The sequence below is a fragment of the Platalea leucorodia genome, assembly GCF_965183815.1.
Source record: "Platalea leucorodia genome assembly, chromosome: Z".
In the NCBI taxonomy this organism is placed as follows: Eukaryota; Metazoa; Chordata; class Aves; order Pelecaniformes; family Threskiornithidae; genus Platalea; species Platalea leucorodia.
Genome location: NC_138858.1, coordinates 39,229,771 through 39,251,950, shown reverse-complemented (window position 1 = coordinate 39,251,950; position 22,180 = coordinate 39,229,771). Strand labels below are relative to the sequence as shown.

At 38.0% G+C, this 22,180-nt stretch overlaps 1 protein-coding gene across 1 annotated transcript in view; it reads left to right on the top strand.

Annotated features, from left to right (window-relative positions):
* The window catches only part of PCSK5 (proprotein convertase subtilisin/kexin type 5), a gene marked incomplete at its 5' end in the record, with an annotated part of 193,704 nt that overhangs the window by 9,337 nt on the left and 162,187 nt on the right, over positions 1 to 22,180 (top strand). Inside the window, one exon of the mRNA XM_082335751.1 lies at positions 17,653 to 17,757. Coding sequence (XP_082191877.1) covers positions 17,653 to 17,757 — 105 coding nt within the window. The remainder of the gene's footprint in view (positions 1 to 17,652; positions 17,758 to 22,180) is intronic.

Genomic DNA, 22,180 nt, shown 5'->3' with positions numbered 1-22,180 from the left:
ATTGACATCTCTTTGCCTTGACCAGAAAAGACAGCCAGCTTGTATACAACCTCCCCGCTGCTTTATACAATGTCATAAATAATTCTCTAGACTTTGTCAGGCAAGATATTTCCAGTATCATATTTGCATGTTTTGCAGCTGTGTTCTGTGGTTCTGTGCTTGACCAGTATATCTTTGTCTGACTCACCAAATGATGAATTGTAAGATCACAAAGTGGGGAGATACATATGTCAGCCATGGATGTGAATAAATCATATGATCCCTAGTGAGGAACTGTGGTGCTCTTTGTCACCTGCCAAACACAGGAAAAAATGTGATCAAACAGAATCCTGCTTGCCAGAGATATATAGCTTAATACAATAAGTGATTATTTGGCAACATGCTGGACCCAATTTGATTGATATTTACAGAATGAAAAACTCTTTGGAATGAAACATTGGCAAGTCCAGAAGAGTGTCAGAGCTACACTATGAAATCCTGCCAGAATAGCTTGTTGGGAAATTTTTGTGGATTACGTGGTGGTGTATGATGGAGATGAGATTGTAAAAGGCACGTTAGCCAGGCATGATCATGGATTATATAGTTCTAAACAAATTAGGAAAGAAAAAAATTCTCAGCATAGACTCTTCCATATAGAAGGAATCTGTTCCCAGGGAAACAGCACGCTTCTAAATGAGGGATAGCCATCAAGAAGGGGCCATTTTTGGTCAAGTTATGGGTTTTCTCCTTTTTTTTGTTTTTAGAGATGTTTTTGTGCCAGCAGGGAATGGGCCTCATTTATGTTTGTTTCCCAGGGCCAAACTGAAGTTATAGGGATGTTACAAGTCACAATTAAAACCTTTGCTGCATTCTATTATTCATTCTTGTTCAAACTGGAATAAAACCACTGGTTTTTGTGCAGGAGTGCTTAGTGGGCAGTGAAAGTGTTACTGAGTAGTGCTGTGTGGCTGAAATTCAAGCCTAGAATTGGATAACATTCTCCTTTTTTAAATATTTAGCTTAATCAATGGTAGCATGTGGCCTCCCCTCTGGATAAACCTAGACAACATTTTTTTGCTTTTATTGAGCTTTTCTTTGTAGTGCATATTAACACAGTAACCTGATGTCTAAAAAAAAAAAAAAAGGAAAGAAAATGTATGCTGTGTCGCACCTCTGAAGCCAGTAGTATGACATCTAGGGTGTAGAGATGTAGTTCCTCTAACATTTTTGTTCACGTGAACAGTCTTTATTCAAATAGACCCATAAAGATGCAAGGCCATTCTGGGTCAGTTAGAAGATCCATCTACCCTGCCTCCCTATGGCAGTGGTGTTAAATTACTGTCTGTGGGAGAGAATGAACAAAACAACCATCCGATGCTTCTTCCTAACACTCCCTTCAGCTGTTTTCAGCACAGGAGACTGCCTGAGCCAGATATGGTTTCTGCTTACTTAGAAATTCTCAGTGTTTTTTTTGTCCAGACGCTTGTCCAGTCTTTCAAATAAAAGTAAACTTTCAGCATCCACAATATTCTTTGGCAAGGATTTTACAAGTTTTCTACTTCACTGCATGAAGAACCACCTCTCTTTTCCTTGTTACTTACTAGCTTCATTTGATGGCTACTGAAAAAGACGGTGGAAGTCAATCTCTGTCGGCTCTTCTTATGCCATGCATGATTTTTTAGATTTCTGATATTTTCCCCTAAATTATGTCATATCTAGACTGAATAGTCTTAGCTTACTTGGCTATTTCCCATACAGAGGGTGTACCATATCTTTGTCCATCTTTCTTCTCCCACTTGAAAACTTTTCCAGCTCTACTATGTCTTCTTTGAATAGAATGAACTAGAACTGCACACAGTACTCAAAGTATGGCAAAACCTTGGATTATTCTTACACTGCCCTGTTCTCTGCTTTATTCTCCATACTTCTATTGATCATGTCTAGTATGTCATTTGCTGTTGGGACTTCTACTGAGCTGAGTTTCTGTGCATTAGTCTGCCATAACCCTGAGATCATCACTCCTCAGTGGTCCTGGGCAGCTCAAAACAGTTCATTTTAGTGTGAGGTTAGGTTTGTACATCAGTTCATCTACATGTCTACATTGAATTTAGTTTGCCATTTTATTGTCATCGCTCAGTTTTGCAGGTTCCTTCTGCAGCTCATGCACAGTCAGCCGCAGTCTTTACATCTATGATCGTTAGCAATAGCTGACATCTACACCTCATTGCTCGCTCCCTTTTCCATGTAATTTTTTTTCGTGAAATAATATAGGTCTCAGGAGAGGTTCTGCCATGGACCACAGCAGGACTCCAGCAGGGATCTCCACCCACTGCAAGAAGCTACTTGCTTTCTAATAAACAAATTAATTACTCCTAAGCTTTGTTTTCAGTCTTTTAAATGATTGCATGCTTCTGCAAAGACCTTACGCCATGGGTTCTTAAATTCTTAAAAGCTGTTGGTGAAGGACATTGTCAAAAGCCTTTTGGAAGTCCAGAGTATACCTATCTACCACATATAGATATACCAGAGTATATCTATCTACCCATCTTTATCTATATGCTTGACCTCTTTGAAGAGCACTAATAAATTTGTAAGGCAGAATTTTCCTCTGTTTAACTGTTTCCAAAGTGGTAATTTTTTATCCAAGTGTCCATTAATTCTCTTATTTCTTAGTTTCTACTCATTTGCCTGGTAGTGTCTTGCAAGTCCATAGTGCTTCAGATCTCCTTTTAAAAATGGACATCACATTTCTCACCCAGCTGTTCTGAAATGTGAAAACTGTTTTTTAAGTGAGAGATTTCATGCCACTGCTTCTATTGGTTTCAATTACTTTAATTTACTGAGTGTTTTTATTCAGCTTTTTCATCCATATTCCTTCCACACTCCGGACTGCAGAATATTTATACTTCAAGTATCGTATCTTGAGTAACCCATGGAGCTGAACTGAAGCAAACAAATCAATCAAATGCTAAACTTCTTTGAAAAAAATTCAATACTTTGTGAGTATGCTGGGTTCCAGTGAGCCAAGCATGAATGAACAGCAATGGCAGGGCTTTAAGCTGAGAAAGTTCCCTTACCCCTCTAGGAAATGAGTAGCACCGCTTCCCTGCAGGAATGCACTGCAGAGTAAGCTCTGTTTTCTCTTGAGCAACCAAGGCCTGTCCTGCACAAGGAGCAGTAGTTTTACCAGTTGGGAGTGGAGTGAAGCCAATGCAGATACCTGAACAGTGATCTTACAGCTCAGATTAGCTTTTTCTCCTTTTGAAGAAAAACACTTCTCTCACTGGACCTTAAAGAGAGTCTCTGAAATTTAGCTTAACAAAGTATTCAGTTGCAGTTGGTAAAGGCTTCAATAGCTTTTTAGTATGAATATTAGAAATGCATTTGCAGGTATCCCAGTTATATTAGAAAGTCAAACAGATCAGATGTGTCCCATCACTGCCACACAACAAGGGCTCCAGGCCTAACTAGCATGACAGTATTAACTATGATACTGTTTTCACTTTTCCTCTTGGAAGATTCCCTTTTGCTCCATTGTAAGCCAAATCATTCTCCTTCCTTGGGCCAAAAGCACAACATTAGTAGGATTTTATTCACACCTATTTGAAGTACAAGGTCATTTCCAGAGAGGACATGTATGACAACATCTGGGATTTCCTTGACACTCTTGACACATGCCCATCTCTGCATTACTGTCATTACTCCTTTCTGCCTGTCTGACCAAGCAATACCTTTGCTTCAGCTCAGAGAAGTTTAAATATACATTGTCAGTGAATGGATTCCTCCCAATAATTCTTAGGCCAGTGCATGATGGTCGTGGCCAACTGACAAATCACAGAGCCATCGCCTGGGAAAACTGTTAACTGGAATAAAACAGGGTTGCTGAGCCTTTCTTTCTAAAAGAGTTAGCCATCCCGTGACCTAAAGGGGCTCTGGAGTGCGTTGGCATCACAGGTCTTATCAATAAGTGGTTCTACCATTGCAACAGATTGCTCTTTTGGAAGCTTTCTTATAGATAAATACCATTCCCATCTTGTGAAATTTGAGTAATTTCTGTTTCTTGCCTGGCAACTACAAATATTAATCTGACACACTTAACTGCACAGTGAGCAGTTCTAGTGGTGGCAGGAATCTGTGTTGATTTCCTGATGTTTCTGATCTTGTAGGACTCATTTGACATGAAAACAAATGTTTCAAAACGGAAATGCAAATCCATTTATAAAGAAGAATACATGGTTTTATCCAATTCATTGCTACCATTCTAACTGACCACCTTTACCCTATTTCAGTATTTTGGTATTATATATTTAATACCAACATGTTAAACAAATATACAGTAGAAACATTTCTCCTTTCTCCGAGAGAATCTACTTTCAGTTACACAGCTAAGCATTCACTCAGCCCTCAGGTTGTAAGATTTTGCTCTCCAAACAAGAAGGCCACCAAGGAATATTCTTTAAATGTGTGAAATGGACAGTGTCAGAAAGCTGTGACCTGTTTTTCATTGGTTTTAGTAAATTTAGATACTTCATCATGAATTGGATATCAGTTCTCCTTGACTTTTCTCTGTAGTCTGAAATAAATTAGAAGCTGGTATATGAACCTAGATATTAGGATGCTATCTGAATCTACAGTGTAGGCCTCACTGAGCTCTGGATTAAAAAAAAAAATGTTTCTTCATCAAGTGCTTAGTGGAAGATCCCACTGATTCCAATGAAAGCTGAATTGAATCTTAATCTCTCTTCTGGCACTATGGAAGTTGGTACAGCAGGAGAGACCTGCGTATATCTGAATTAATACGTCACCTTTTTTTTTTGTTATTGTGATTGCAAATAGCTGCTTTAAGTGGAATATTGCATGAGTATGCTAGAATTAACAGTCCCTTGGTGTGCTGTAATATTTTTTTGAAATCTTCACTAAACATTAGTTATGGTGATGTTGATGTTTTTTTTCTTACTAGGTTTGAATGCCACATAATACAATCATTTGGGGGATTATTTTTTGGTCTTGTTTGCTTACTTACTTGCTTTTTCTTTAGGTGTATCCTTAGATGCTGTCAAAGAGAGAATTATTTTGTTTTCATACTGTTAAACTATAAGATCCTCTCCAGAAACTGTTACTCAATATGAATAGTTGTTGCTTAAGTTGTCTTATCAAAGTCAATGAGATTACATGTGGGTGTGGAGACTGCTTATGTAAATAATGGATACTGGCAAACCTTACTTTTACACAAAAAAGTCTAAACTTTTGTACAGCTCTAGCATTAACCAAATAAGATAGGTGAATGTGTCATCATCATGCCTGGTTCTAGTCAAGTTGCGTGCTTCTCTGTATTCAGTTAAGCATGTCGTACAGAGTGGAAGATCATCAGACTTTGATACAGTACAAAGATGAGGATGTATGATCTAGGTTCGCCGTAAAAGAGCGTTGGATTTAATGCCTACACACACCACATAGATGAACTTAACTCAGTCCCTAGGTATTCCCATGAGTCACTTCTTTATTACTCTTCAGTAAATTATATTGGTGATAGAGGAGGAAATTGCTTAAATCAAGTCTCATGAGAAAGTCAGTTAAATGAAAACATTGTATTTACTATGACCAATAAGAGCTGAATTCAGACTTGTAAGACAAAGTACAGCGTGAAAAGGTTTATTGCTGGCAATATAAATGTTCACTGGAAACAGTATGACTACTGTAGGTCACTGCATTAGTCATTTTGAATGTTATAAACTCTCTTGCTATGAATGTGCTTAAGAGTTTTATATTGATGTTTAAATAACTGGATAGAGATATAACAGTATATCTAACTTGGTGCCCAGTTCTTAAATCTTTTGTTCATACAAGTACCCCCATTAGATTTGATTGCACTTGATTTATGCCTCTTAAATTCCATTAGCTTCAACAGAGTTACTTCTGATTTATGGTTTTGTAAATGAGAAGGGACTTGATCCCAGTGGGACTATGCAGATGTTTACAAGTTTCAGGACAGGGACGGTACTTATTAAATATTTAATGATCAAGATTTAAAAGGAAATGAATATGAACATTCTTTGCTGTGAAACTTCTCTTGCTGTAGTTTGTTAAAAAATAAAACCTATTTCTTAACTACCCTTTATACTGTTTGCATGATTCAAATAGCAGTGTCAGAACTTTGTCAAGCCTCATTCTTATGCTTTACTATAATTACATATCAGAGAGTACAGATTATGAAGAAACAATAATCCTTAGAGTCTGGAGTAGCTAATAATGTATGGAATATGGCAGTTCTGTTTCCTGCTTAATTAGACCTTTATGGTACTGCATGAGTATCCGTCCTCGTTCTCTCATCATTTTACATTTGTTCAGTGATTCAACATGAAATAGGATTGAAAGTCAATAAAATAGTGACAAAGCTCATTTCAGGCAATGCAGTATGTCATTTAGATGTTTTAAATTACAGGGTAGTGAGTTAGGAAAGGGAAAAGACATTTCAGAAAGCAGTGGCAATTTAGTTGACCCCTCAAAATGTTAAAGGTATTTGTTTCCTATTCGATGGCTTCTTTATGGGGCCTGTTTACTGAAACAAGCATTACCATATTGCCTAACAGCTTCTTTGCAGATACAAACAACATTTGTTACGGCTTGAACTTGCAATGCATGATGACTGTGTTGAAGTCACTTGAAATATTGCAGAGGTTAAGTTTGTTCGTACAGCAGAAAATAAATACACTTTGTTGCACTCATTTTTACTTGCAGAAATAAGGTGGTGACTCATTGGGCTTCACAAAAAGGGGCATGAACTACCAGTTTACATTGCACTGCTTTCTGTATTGAAAAGAAACAACAGAAAAGATTAATGGGAATGAAGGCAGTAATTGATTTCCTTTTGAGAATTTTCATGAAATGTGTAATGTTGCCCTGAAACTGCAAACCCACGGTCACAGGTTGCTGAGCAACCTTGCATTGCTTTATTTGATAGGGACACGAACTTGCCAATTGCTGTGATGCCTCCTTAGGTGAACCTCTCAGTGACACTGAGGTTGCAATTATTAATATCCATCATTGTACTCAAATTGTAACATTTCACATGACAGATGTGAAAATGGCTTCCTTTGCCATCTCCCACCAACTTTTTTAGGCTAATATATCTGTTGGAAGATGAAACCTGCACTTTATAAAAAAACTTTCCCTCCCCATAATTAAGGACTCTGTGTTCATTAATTTTTAGCTACTTTTTTGAACATTGTTCTAATAGTCACAACCTATTTATCAGTCCTAGAGAGGAAGTGGATGAAACTCTTCCTTACTGACTTTAAAAGAAAGATTTCAAGTACTATAGTGAGATTTCTTTCAATTTAATGTTTGAACAATCAACATAGTGTCCAGATCTTTTCCACTTCTCACATTTTATTAATTCTTAACTTCACTGAGGGCATATTTGTATGTCCTAGTGTCTGGGGAAGTGGTACCACACAGCAAGCGTTCAGGGGGTACCAACGCACAGCACAGTTCAGATTCAAGGAGGGCTGCCAGCTCTTGTCCTCCTGTAAAGACTGATGCATGTTCTTGTTCTCGGAGGTGCAACAGAGAAAGGTAGAGGCCAAGCACAGGCTCTACTTCTGTCATAATTTTTTGAAGGAATATGTATTTACTGTGGTCTCATGTGACCTGTGGTGTATAAGCCACAGTTCTCTGCTCATCCATGTAAGACCCAAACATCATTTTCACCTGGTCTTTATTCAGGAAGCTTTTTGTTGGCTTTATTTACCTGACAGGTGTCTGTCTTTGGTATTTCTTTTTCTATGGTTTGGCTTGAGTATTCTTTTTTTCCCTGCACTTTTAGAAGTAGCATTGTTTGTAATTAAACAAAATCAAAGTGTATTTTTATTTTAAAGAAAATGAGCTAACCTCTCCCTCTTTTCACAACTCAATTAATAAGGCAGAAAGATCTTCATTCCAATATCCACAGGATTTATATGAATATATAATCCAAAAAAGATGCCACAATCCTCTTTGGAAGGATTGTTCATCCTGTATAGTAGGGTAGATTAAATTAATAAATCTTAGTGTGATTTAGCATGTATTAGAATAAAGCTGTGATGCAGTTCTAATTTATATCTTCCTAATATCTGAACTTATTTTATAGATTCATATTACCTCCTGAGACTTGTGACCTCTTTTATGACTTAATGCTTTCCCATTCTTGCAAAGATAATTGTGCTAGAACTTAGTTGTCTTACATGACAAAACATGTATTTTTTAATGAAGCAAAATATTTGATGTTGCCATTTGGTTGTTAGTTTTTTTCTCTTTTCTTTCCAAGTAATTTCACATGTTAAGTAAGGTATATGGTATGGAATAGCCCTTTGGTCAGTTGGGGTCAGCAGTCCCAGCCGTGTCCCCTCCCAGCCTCTTGTGCACCCCCAGCCTACTCGCTGGTGGGGTGGGGTGAGAAGCAGAAAAGGCCTTGACTCTGTGTAAGCACTGCTCAGCGATAACGAAAACATCCCTGTATTAACAACACTGTTTTCAGCACAAATCCAAAACATAGCATCATACTAGCTTCTATGAAGAAAACTAACTCTATCCCAGCTGAAACCAGCACATCTAGGAAGCTTTTTCCAGTTTACCTGAACTTTGTAAAAGTTATAGGCCAATTATCAGTCTCAGAGGAAACTTGATTGTTTTATATAGCTAAGTATATTTTACAGTATATTTAGAATAGAATATTTCTCTATTTAGAGAAGTAGAATTTTGGAACTGTAAAAATATTTTAGAATAACTCTAACTAGGAATTTAGAATTCTACATTTAAATTTAGATTTTAATTTGAATTAAATTTTAATTATAGTTTAGAATTGAGACTCTAAATATATTTAGATTATACTCTGGAACACAGTAGAAAGCCTTGAAAAGAAAACCTATTAGAAAAAGTTTTTTTATAGAGATAATCCAAAATTAAATATACCAACTCATGTAAAGAATTTCCACTGCAAATTGAAATGTTCTTTTTATGTTCTTTTTAATCTGCATTTTTACTTAGTTTAGCTGCAGTAGTATTTTCTGAGAATTATAAAGCTTCCTAACAGATAAATAAAAATTCAATTTCACATTAAAGTTTACGAAGTGACTTTGAAATACTCTCAGCCTTGATACCGAATTAGAATGATATCAAGAATTATAATTGACCTCAAGATATTGTTACTTTTTTATCCTACTAACAAAGGCACATGAAAAGTTAAAAGACTAGAGAGCTTATGTTTATTTTTCCAGTGAAAGACTTAATGTGCTACTTTATTTTTAAAGCAACATACAGCAACATGTAAGCAACAGCATTGACGTTATCCAAAAGAACATAATGCAGAGCTACTTTATTGTAATGGCTTTGTTATTCATTTTTGGCATCAACTGTTTAAAAAGCCAAACTGTACTTTCCCAGCTGAAGGTAAGTACCAAGACAAAATTTCTGCATTCAAATAGGTGAAACACAAAGGAAAAATACAAAAGAAGTCTGGAGTGGTGTATGTTATTTCAGTAAGGTGATACATTTTTCTCCCCATTTAAACAGGAGGAGAGGGAATGTCAATGGTAAAGTGGTAAAGTGTTAGCATATTCCTACCATGTGAAGAGAGACAACCTGATTTATTTCTATGGAAATTGTGATGTTTCTGCTGTAATAACCATGTGGTTTAATTTATCTGCCTGTTTTGGAGTTTTGTTTATTTTTCGTATGCAGGTGGTTCAGAAGGGAATCTTCTTTTTCCAGCTGAACTGTCCTGTCCTCCAGACCAAAGATTTAACAAACTGTACAAGAACTATTGATTACAGCATAGTTTTTTTTCCATCTACAAGACACAAAAAATGTTTCAAGAATCATAGTATCATAGAATGCTTTAGGATTGAAGGGACCTTTAACGGTCATCTAGTCCATCCACTCTGCAATCAGCAGGGACATCTACAACTAGGTCAGGTTGCTCAGTGCCCCATCCAGCCTGTCCTTGAATGTTGCCAAGGATGGGGCATCTACCACCTCTCTGGGTACCCATTCCAGTGTTTCACTACCCTCATTGTTAAAAATTTCTTCCTTATATCATAGTCTGAATCTACCGTCTTTTAGTTTAAAACCATTACCCCTTGTCCTATCGCTATTGGCCCTACTAAAAAGTCTGTCCCCATCTTTCTTATAAGCCCCCCTTAAGTACTGAAAGGCTGCAATAAGGTCTCCCTGGAGCCTTCTCTTCTCCAGGCTGTAGAACCCCAGCTCTTTCAGCCTTTCATAGCAGAGGTGTTCCATCCCTCTGATCATTTTTGTGGCCCTAAGAAGGAGGGGTGCATTTAAGACCAAGTCCAACTTATTCTGACTGTCACTATTCAGGAAAAACAACGCTCTGCAGACCTATCGGTTCCCTTTCAGACAAACCTGAAGAGAAAGGAATGTGAGAGAAGCAAAGATATGAACTGGCAAGTTAGGCTATTCCTACCTTGAGCTCATACAGAGATGTTTTTACAACTTGGGCTGTCGAATTTCTGTTAGCTAATTGGGTTTAAAATAGAGCTGAGAACTGGGTTACTTGGACATTTGAGCATATCTGGAATTCAACCCTTCAGAGTAGTCTGGGTTGCGTCTGAGGTGACAATCTGTGTTCATATCCACATCACTTTGGTTCTGCTGTTGCTTCAAATTGGTTTAGTTGACTAAGTTTGGGCACATTAAAAGTGCACTTATTTCCCCCACCTGGTAGATATTTGTGTAATGTACAGCTTCAGAGCCCCTGTAATAAAGAGACTAAACACCATTATTTCCATCCTTTAGACTAGTCATCAGCACAATATTATCTTGCTACTGCAGCTCAAGACAAGACCATAGCGTTCAGTAGTGCTGGTGGTTTTGGCATTTTTTTTTAATGTTATCTGCCTGTAGTAATCCAAGAAGCTATTTTAACTAACTCATGCAGGGTAGGATATCAGCCCAACAGGGGACTAGTAGAGAGCTTAAATATTTGGATAGAGGCCTCTTCTTAAGAGTTGGAATTTTAGGTTTTAGGCTGAGTAAGGTCTGGAGGGCCTGTGCTTCTGTCTCCTAAATATTTCATAAACTGATCTTTCTGATAGCCCCAAATTTTCCAAAACTGAGAGTAGTCCAATCTTTCACTTCACTGCAGTGTGCCATATGTGGGCAAACTTTGCTATTATTTCTTGTGAATGACACGTAGTGGGTGAAATTCCCCTTTCTGATGACAAAAAAACAATAAAAAAGCTTGTGATTAAAGGGTATATTTGGGAGAGAAAGAGCCCCCATCTCAGTCTGCAGGTCAGATGGGGGAGCAGCTCTGCAGCTGCCGTCATGGTGGTTGCTTCTCCAGCCTCAGTGTGATGGACATCTGTCAGTGCTGACCCAAGAGTGGGGTTTTGGGCAAGAAAGCTGGAGGTTAGCAAAGCGTGGTCACTATTGCAGTATCTTATGGGGAAAAAAACCCACCCCACCCCCCAAAAAACTCCAGTACACAGTTTTGCTGCTTGGAATACAAGTCAAGATCAGGTTCCAGGTCTTGGATGAACATGCCCTTTCCAGATATGGGTGCTTTAATTTGAGTAGGTCAGTGAACAGCTAACAGCTTCTGCAGGGCTTTCTTGCCCCTAAATGCTGAGATCAGAACCGTGGTTTTAAGATGTTTAATACTTCCTAAGTCTGGAGGAACACAAGAAGGAAAGGGAGCAACAGTTTTCTGTAGTATCAGTGAACCTGTCTTCACCTGTGGATAACAAGGAGCGAACGGGGATCAGAATTAAGGCCTATGGTCTCAGCTACGTCGAAGGAGCGTAAGCGGTATTGTAACCTGTGTCAACCTTTGGTTCTGTCAAAATGCTTTGTGATACTGGGTTGGTTTCAATGGCATTTAATGCAGGGAAGAAAGCTCTGGTAATAGCAACACAATCTGTTTCAACCTTTTCAGACTGAAACATTTTCATTTTTGCTCTGAAACATCATTTCCAGTGTACTTGTATAATATGACAACATTTTAAACATTTTAAAGTTTGAAATATAGTTGAAGTGATTTTGTCAAAATGAGATGATGGTAAATAAACCTGATAAACTTTCTTCATCTCTCTGTTCTTGGTATTTCATTCTGCCAAGGACTTTAGCAATCTGGAAGTTTGTTGCAATTCTGAAAGAAGTGAAGGGTCAGATCTTCAGCCCCATGTGAGATACAATGCTGTACCTATTTATAACAGTCTATGTTCCAGGTCTGCACAGAGGTAGCAGATCTGTGCTTCTTTGGCTCTTCTAGCACTTCATAGAGTTCAGAACCAGATTTGGACCTGATCTGCCTTCCTTTCCCAATCCATTTAGGACCAAAATCATTAAAGACTGGAGAAACAGGGACCCTTACAATATATCTTCCAATTCACCAACTCAACAGCATATTGTTTTCCATTCAGCCCACTGGGAGAAGTGTTCTTTGCAGCCAGATGTCTAGATGATTCTTCTCTTAAAAAAAAAAAAATTATCCACTAGATAAGAAACTGTTTGGAAGGCATCTCTTGGGTTCCTTCCCATTAGCTTGAACAACTTCCTTGTTCATTTTCTGCTACATGGAAGTTTCAGTTGTAGTTTCAGAGCTTAGTTGGATATGTCAGTTTGGTGATCATATGTATATATATATTTGATGTGTATTTAACAGGCAGCTTTCACATTTGTATTTCCTTACAGAGTTTATGAGGACACAATGTGGATGAAGATGAATTAATTCAGTAATTATGTCCTAAATTACCTTAATATTGTCTTAGACTATAAAACTACATATGGAAGAAATATTTTCCAAGGACAAGCCTAGGAAGTTTGGCTCTTGTTTCATATTATCTTTAAAATTCACACATTTTCTCAACTTTAAATAGAAAATAAGACCTAATAAATACAAAAGTAATGTAAATATGCAGATACTTTGATTTTCTGGGATTCCACTGTGATATTGTAGGACTATCACTTCCAGGAGTTATTTCATCCTTGAATAAACATAGTATGGTACTATTAAAATATATGTATATATCTATTTAAAATGTTCAGTGATGAAGATTACTTCTAAAGAGAGTAAGTCTCCCCTGCCCCCACCATCCATTCTCCTTGCTTTTGGCCAGGCAATTCCTCAGGAATGTTTCTCTATTTCTTTTTAAAGAAATCAGGTCCTCCAGGTCAAAAAGGAGATTACAAAGATTTCCCAAGGATAAAACAGTTAAATTGCAATCAGTCTCTTAAGGTAGTTAGCTCTGCAGTCTGGTGTTTCTGTCTTTGCATTGCTTTTCCTCTGAGAGTGCCTCTAAGACCTGGTAGTTAAAAGTATAAAAAACAATTTAACAAGAACATCCATAATGATAAGTTTTATTGTGCTATATTTCCATGGTTTAACTGTTCTCCAAGTGGTCCAAGGATTTGGAAGGTCTAAGTAAATTCCCATGAAGGGAAAAGAGAGCAATAAAATTTTTAATAACACTGGTGTTACCTTACTGTGAGAGGCACTGGCAGTTAGTGAATATGAATTAAATTCCATTTAAAAGATTTGGGATCCTTTTATTTCATTGACAGTTATGAGCTAAAGCTGTAGATCTCAACATTTTAAATAATTATTATTATTAATAATTGTTATTATCTGAAAACTGATGGTTCCTGGAAGACATGGCATTACAATTACCACACTTAATTCTAAGGGCTTAATTCTGTCTCCTGAGCCCCAGATCTCAGAGGGAGTACAGCTGTCAAGTATTACAAAGCCTCAGGCTGTCCCCCTTTGGCTGGAAGGTAGAGCATGCAGATCCCTCCAGTCTCTTCTGTGAGTGGCTAGTGCTGCTAAACTGTAGGACCTCCAGGAGTGCAATTAGGTCATCCCCTAAATTTGCTGGTTTGGATGCCATCAGAGGGGTCAGCTAGAGTTTATCTGTGGTAAATAAATAAAGAAATAGAAATCCTCAAACTAGTGCGAGACAAGCCACAGAGAACTGGGTGATATTGAGATCTGTGTAGCACAAGACAGGACAGATGTTTATTTTCCCTAAAATATGACCTTTCTATTTATGTAGTTCTGTGCAGTGGTAAAATACAGTTACCTGCTTGAGCTGTGTCTTTTCAGTAATATGTGTTCTTGTGTAGACACACACACACACACACACACACACACGGAGTGGTAGGTTTCTAATTCACTCTGAAGACAGCAAGGTCCATAAAAGGTCTGTAACCTTTGTAGAGTACTCTGATATGGTGAATATGCACTTTACTGGTCTCTGAGGACTTAAGGAGCAAGAGTAGCATCACTTTTGAGTAGTTAGCACTTCAACTCTCTTTGAGGCTACTGACAAGTCCAGGAAACATCCAGCAAGTGACTGATTACACCCCTTTGTCTCAGGGAAGCATGCCATCACCTGCACTGGTGCTGACCCTGGTACCAAATTTCAATGTTTAATATAAATAATAATAATTCAACAAGGGTGCAACAGTAGCCTGATGCTAAGGGGCATCCAATGTGCTACAGGCTGTTAAACTCATAATAAACTCTAGTTAATGTAGTAAAAAGTGATGCAGTAGAATAGAATAGACTAGACTATTCCAGTTAGAAGGGACCTACAACAATCATCTAGTCTAACTGCCTGACCAATTCTGGGCTGACCAAGTTAAAGCATGTTATTATTTATCCAAATGCCTCTTAAACACTGACAGCCATGGGGCATCAACCACCTCTCTAGGAAGCCTGTTCCAGTGTTTGACCACCCTCTCGGTAAAGAAATGCTTCCTAATGTCCAGTCTAAACCTCCCCTGGCGCAGCTTTGAGGCATTCCCATCTGTCCTGTCACCGGATCTGAAGGAAAGCTCAGCACCTTCTTCTCCACTTACCCTTCTCAGGAAGCTTTAGAGATCAATGAGGTCACCCCTCAGCCTCCTTCTCTCCAAACGAGACAAGCCCAGAGTCCTTAGCTGCTCCTCACAGGACATGCCTTCCGGCCCTTCCACCAGCTTTGCTGCCCTCCTCTGGATGCAATCAAGGACCTTCACATCCTTCTTGAATTGTGGGGCCCAGAACTGCACACAGTATTCAAGATGAGGCCACACCAATCCTGAACACAGCTGGATAATCACCTCTTTTGAAAGGCTGGTTATACTGTGTTTGATACACCTCAGATGTGGTTTGCCCTCTTGGCTGCCAGGGCACACTGCTGACTCATATTGACCCTGCTGTCAACCAGCACCCCAGATCCCTTTCTGCAGGGCTGCTCTCCAGCCACTCCTCTCCCAATTTATACTTGTGCCTGGCATTAGTCCGTTACTAGGTGCAGAATCCAGCATTTGGACTTGTTAAATTTCATCCCATTAATTGTAGGCCAATGCTCCATCTATCTAGATCCCTCTGCAAGGCCTCTTGTCTCTCAAGAGAGTCAACAGCACCTCCCAGTTTGGTATCACCAGCAAACTTGCTAATGGTGCATTCAACTCCTATGTCCACATCATTGATAAATATATTGAACAGAACTGGCCCTAGAATTGAGCCGTGAGGAATGGCACTGGTGACCAGTCGCCAGCCAGATGTGGCCCTATTCACTACAACCTTTTGAGCTGTGCCCTTCAGCCAGTTCTTCACCCAGCGCACCGTGTACCTACTCATCTCACAGTCGGACAACTTCTCCAGAAGGGTGCTGTGAAGGACAATATTAAAAGCCTTACTAAAATCCAGAAAATCTACATCCACCACCTTCCCTTCACCCACTAGACGGGTGACCTTATTGAAGGATATCAAATTAGTTAAACAGGACTTTCCCTTTGTAAACCCATGTTGACTGTGCCTGATGATTGCATTATTCTTTATATGCCTTTCCGTAATACCCAGTATAATCGTCTCCATAATTTTGCCACGAACTGAGGTTAGACTAACGGGTCTGTAGTTCACTGTGTCTTTCTTCATGCCCTTTTTGTAGTCTGGAATAACATTGGCTAGCTTCTAGTCAGCAAGGACCTCTCCAGAACGCCTAGGGTCCTGCAGCTCTTTAAGGTGTCCACAAGAAGACTTCCCCATATATGTTTAAGGAGGGTTTATTCGAGGGCTTGCATGTGGAGATGTGAGACCAGGCTCATCCATGCCACAGAGTTGCACCACTTCATCTGGAGTTGCCTTTCAAAGAGAAGGCAGCATAAAAATCATTATTGCAATGCTAATATACTTTAATTAGGCTTAGTCAAACCACTTCCTATTTAATTTATGATAAACTAACTTGGTTTGACTGAATGTTTTGGTATTTGACTTAAAATAAACATAAGTTATTCTTCCTGAAATGGAGATATCAATGGACCAACTGCATAGACTGGGATTAATATCTTAGACCCTGTTGCAGTTTTGCCCATTAGGTGAATTCATTTGAATTGTTGATTTTTTTTTTTCCAAAAAGGTTCTTCATTCCCCTGTGCTGTTTACATCTTTCAAATTTAAAGTGCTCCTTGAGAATAATAATTTTCTATCAATATTTCTTCTCAGTCTACTTTGATATTTTCTCAAGATTTAAATTTTCTAATATTGTAAAAGCATATTCTTGGAGTTTTTCAATGGCTTATTTCCAGTTCTCTTTGAACCTTTACTGTTGAACTCTCAAGTTTCCTACATGTGTATTCTTATAGATGCAAATTCAGGATACTGTTTTTTTTAAGATTAGAGTTTTTGAGTGTTGCTCCATCCTTTCTGGTGATTTCATTCAGATTTATTTGCAAAACCAAGCCTGTTTTCTGAGGTCACTTTGAATTTCAATTTGAAATGACAGTAAGCTCAATTGTCCCTTTTTTGCTCATCATTAAGGAACTTTTAACTAAATTATTAAGTGTCTTACAAGATTTGCAGTGCAATAGAAGGTCAAATTCCAAATGAGTTGGAGAGACATTCTCCCTAAAGACAAGGAGGCTGAATGTTTGTTTATAGGTGTGTGAAACTAAAGTTTCGGGTTATGAATGTTTAGATATTAATGACTCTGGAAAGGAAAATTTCTTTGTCAAATTGTGTGGCTGTCTTAGTTTAATATTTTCATTGCTACTGTGTACTGATGGGATGAATAAGAAGTATTTTTATTGTACTGTTGTGAAATTTGCCATTTTGCATTAATTGATTTTGTACTTTGAGCTAGTCATTATCCTATGAAGTTACCATTTCCGTCTTTCTTCTACTTCTTTCTTGCCCACATTTGGCAGAAAGAGAAGTCTATTCCTGTTGTATAGTGAATGATGCTGTGAATGTCCTTTTTATAATTTAATTATATAAATAACTGAATCTAGTGCATTTTACAGTGCATTTCCTTAAGCAAACTAGATGGAATGCTTTTTAATAACCATATAGCCATTTGATGATTTTTATACTTGCCATTTGAAGATAATATGGATATAGATTGATATAGAATTACTTAAAGTACTGCATATAAATTAAACATTAAAAAGGTAGATACAGCCAGACTAAGCAGCTCAATTATAATCTTTGGTTATGCAGTTAATGCCTCAAGGACACTCCATCCATTTAATATCATATGTCCTTCTTTTGAAAGATGATCAGTGGATTCAAGTAACATTTCAGCACACAGGAAATTGCATAATTTATAGACTTTTAGAAATGAAAAACAGAAAACTGGTTTTCATAAATTAAATCTCCCTCTCTTTTTTTCTTCTCTCCCCTTACAGATTGGAACACTGAAGGATTACTACCACTTCTACCATAGTAAAACAATTAAAAGGTCAGTTCTCTCAAGTAGAGGTACCCACAGCTTCATTTCAATGGAACCAAAGGTAAGAAAATCCACCTGTGTGTCTGAGGCAAAAGCCTTTGCATTTTTTATATGAAATATCATACCAGAGGACATTCACCTGAATGGCATATAGCATTACAAGAACTGACACACTATCTATTCACTAAGGTTCTGCTTCCCATTAAAACTAAGCGAAAACAATACCATGCTATTAAGTATGTGCTATTCTTGGAACATAAGGTCCAACATTATTCATGGAGGAGTACAGGAATTTTGTTAATGCACTAATCACTGTGCTGTGCTTCTCTGCAAAACCACGTGGGTAACATTCACGTCTGCAGATCTCCTTCTGTAACTCAACCAGCTTTCAGAATGAATATGAGCAATGTGGGATGGTATGATGTTCAGACAAAAGTTTCTCTTGCTTTTTTCTGGTCTTTTGCTGGACTTGGTGTATAGGATTAAAGTAAGAATGCTCTTTTCTGTGGTCCTTTTGGCAGTTCCTACTGATCTTATTTAAGATCTGTTTGAAAAATGGTGTCATATCTTTGGAGTATATACTGTAACAGGTAACTGTCAACATAATTTAATTACTGATTTATTGTTAAGTATAATATTGTCTTGTATCTGTACTTACTTTTGACACACTTTTGTTTTAATCCTTTAATTTCAGTTGGTAGTAGCTTCATCACTGACTGTAGAATTGGATTTCCTCTGGTTTTCTTTTAGAAAGGAAGTTTGGAGAAGATCTCATTAGCTTTTTTATCCTGTTCATGCAGCCCACTATTGCCATCAAACCCACAAGTCCCTGGTGTTTTTTAGTGGTGATAACAGAGTCAAGCTTTTTTTAAGTCCTTGGATAATGACTGTTGCCTGTGAAGGATTTGTCAGGTTTTACTTGACAAATAATTTATGAGAAGTAGAAGTTATCACTAAAAGACACTTTGAATACTGTAGATGTACAGTGTACAAGTTGAGCATCATACAGGAATACTTCCGCAGTCTGGAAAGCCGTATTTAGGGCTGAAGTTCCTCCTGAGGATGGGACAAGACTAGGGAAGCGCACACAAAATGTTTTCACCCCCTTGTTGATAGGGTTGAACTGCTTAACCCTTTAAGAGCACCAGCAGCTTTGCTGAGCAGCATATTTTGGTGATTGGTATGAAAATGATCAGGGCCCAAACCTCTGTTCCCACGAGTGCTGAGACCCACCATTCAAACAACAAGCACTGCACTTAAAATAGGCGATACTGCAAAAGGAAGGGAGAGTGTTCACATGTGCATCAGTCCACGCTCTTTCCTGTGTGCACAGAGGTGGAGCGATTTACACACAAATACACAAGTTTCCATGTGCGTACCACCATAAACTTTGGTGTCACATCCAGCTTCCAGATACCCTTTCTGCGCCTTTGGCAGCCAGCCCAGACTACTGTGGCCATAATTGTGAAAGACTCTAAGCCAAAGCACAGCAGAAAATCAGAACCATCCTTTATTTTCCAGCACTTTCCATGTTATGGCATTTCGGTCTTGTCCGCAATCTGTGCTGCTGCTGGTACAGAATTTCTGAATTTCTGAATCATTGTTAAATATCACTTTAATATTGAGAAGCTCTAGTGAGGGTTGTGCAAGGTACTCAACCCTGTTAATGATTCTGTACCCAAAGAGAAGTTGACAGTCTAATGCCTAGATCTGGCAAAAGTGTTTGTGATTGAGACTACTCCACTGAACCTGGGCTTGGGAATTCTTGTGTGGCTGCAGACATGTCAATATATGGACATGTATTTGTAGAATAAAGGCCAGTTTGTCCTCAGTGTGTATAACATTTAATGATTATTAAAGCAGAATGGAAATTTAATTCTGTTATATAAACTGGACCTTTTAAAAACAATAAGTTTAATCTTAAATAGGGCACATTGCACGGCTGTAAGAATTTTAAAGGACCAGTACTGTGTGCTATTATATTTATGAGTGTGACTGTATCTAATGCCAATATTTGTAGCAGATTAGATGGCATGTGTATTTGTGAACAAAGGAACACTGAGGTTTGTTTACTTTCCAAATCATTTAATGGTAGTTTACTTAATGCTTAAAATCCTCGCCGTGTAACATGCACACACAATTAACTTGATCTGTGCTTGCTTCAGATGTGGATCACTAATTTCCTTCTTTATGAAATTTTAAATGATGGAATTTTTATTGAGTGGTAATTCATTATGTAAATAACCTGCATATAATGGAAGAACCATTATGAAATCTGGTATTTCCAAACTATTTGTGTGGATAGTGTTTGATTCCACTGTGCGAATGTGCAGGGAAAGATATATAGGTAGTACAAAATTGTACTATTGTGGATTTCAATTAATTAATTGCTTTGAAGATCTTTGGTTTGATTTTTTCTTCTGGAAAAGCCTCTTGACACTGTTATAAACAATATGAATAGATCCAACAGGGAGCATAAACTGAAGACATGTGGATTAAACATTTTGACAATTTCCTCAGCATTAACCACACATTACTCTGTATTTAGATGAAAAGATAAAGGATATGCAGTGTAACGCAATTTTGTCCATTATCATCCACATCCTTGCCTAGCTGCTACGTGTTGTCATTTAGATATGAAATGGATTAAGTAGTTTTTGGAAGAGATGCCCAAATGAGGCTTTAATATCCCTAACATAGATTTTCATGTAGAAAATTTGAAACACAGCTTTATCCACAGCATCTTTTCTAGGCCTGGGTATAGTGTTTTCTATGTGTTGACAGAAAAACAAAGAAATGAGAGAAGTTTGTGGATTCAAAGCAGAGATTAGTACTATGCCTCAAAGTTAAGCGTTGAATGAAATATATTACAGAGGTTTCCTCTCTCTCCAGCTGATGCGCTGCTTGTGGTTGGCCTTTGGCAGGGGACAATGAAAGCACCATACCATGAATCGAGAGCCTTTTTAAGCTCCATAGAGTTTGCTCAGCAAAGTTATTTTGGTGACACTACAATGCATGAAACAATGGGAACAGGAGCGAAAAGGAAGTTGGAAGGTGGACAGAATCAGTCCAAGGCTGAAAGGTGTCGTGAAGCTCTAATTCAACTATTAAATAGTTGAGTTTATTGCCAGTAGGCCCTCTATTGAAATCAGACTATTACAGCACTTCCAGGGTGGGAATAAAGAGCTGTGGTACACCTCTGGGTTTGCTGCAGTGGTGAAATGAAGAGTCACAAAGTGGAAAAAATTGCAAAGAATGATTGCAACCTCCATCTGTAAGTCAGACTTTACATCAATGTACGATGTATTCCTTTACATAAGGAAAATCAAGTGGAGCTTTTCTATCACTGAAGAGATTGCAGTTTCAATGAAATGTCAGAGTTGAAGCAGCTACGCATGACAATAATACACAAAAGTTAAATGGACAGTATAGATGAGAAAGCTGTCTTTTTATACTGGACTATTATGTGAGATTAAGAGTTTGTAGTGAAGGGCTGTGATAATGAAATTTGTGACTCATATGGTGAAAAATATCCCACAGAATCAAGTAGCATAAATGGCAAAGCAATAATCCTAGAAGAACATAATTCTTAAGGTAATAAAAGGCAGTTTTTAGATTGATAATATATTCAAATTGATGTACATACGAACGAAAGTTTGTTGCATTTTGCCTATGATGTCCCCAGTGCTTTGCATCACAATGGAGATCTGAAAAAGACATGTGGCCCGTAGCAATGCTCAAAAATGTAAAATTAATAATTCAAGTTCCTGTAAAGTGTCACATTTACTAATAGGGAAAACACTTTTCAGCATTAATGTTTGTTTATCAAGCTCAACTAAGATGACATCTCATCTTTTTTAATTTTAATTAATTTTAGGTAAGTTTATTTGGGGTTTCAACTCCTGGTTGATGGGTCAGGTTCACTCATCTTGTGGAAATGGAGAGATTTCCATTCTCAATCCCACTGAAATAAGAAGTAAAGCTACCTAATTTCAGCAAGATACCCTGCTTGTCCAGGATTTTGTCGAAGTGTCATGCCTTTGTCACCTCTGCTCCAGGATCAGAATACCTGGGGAAACATTACTCCAGGCATTTACATTTTACCCAGCCTCACCTAACCACACATAGAGCAGATCTGTATGACCTGGTGATACAAAAACGTTAGTACCGGGGGGCAGGGGGAGAGAGATTCTTATCTTTGCCATAACAAGCTGAACAGAACTGGTGGTAGCCACATGTAAAATGCGGCAAGCGTATCTTTGATGAGACAACATCAAATGATCTGGGCTACCTTTAGAGGATAGGAAAGTAATGCCAGAATCCTCTCCTCATTACTGGTAGGACATTTTGGATGTTCGTGAGAGGGCGGAGAGGAGCAGAACTGGAGCAGCATGTTTCATCATGTTGCTATGTAGTTGCACCAGTTCATATTACTAAATAATATCCCGGGTTGATACGGGAGATGGCCGTCTAAAGAGTAGGGG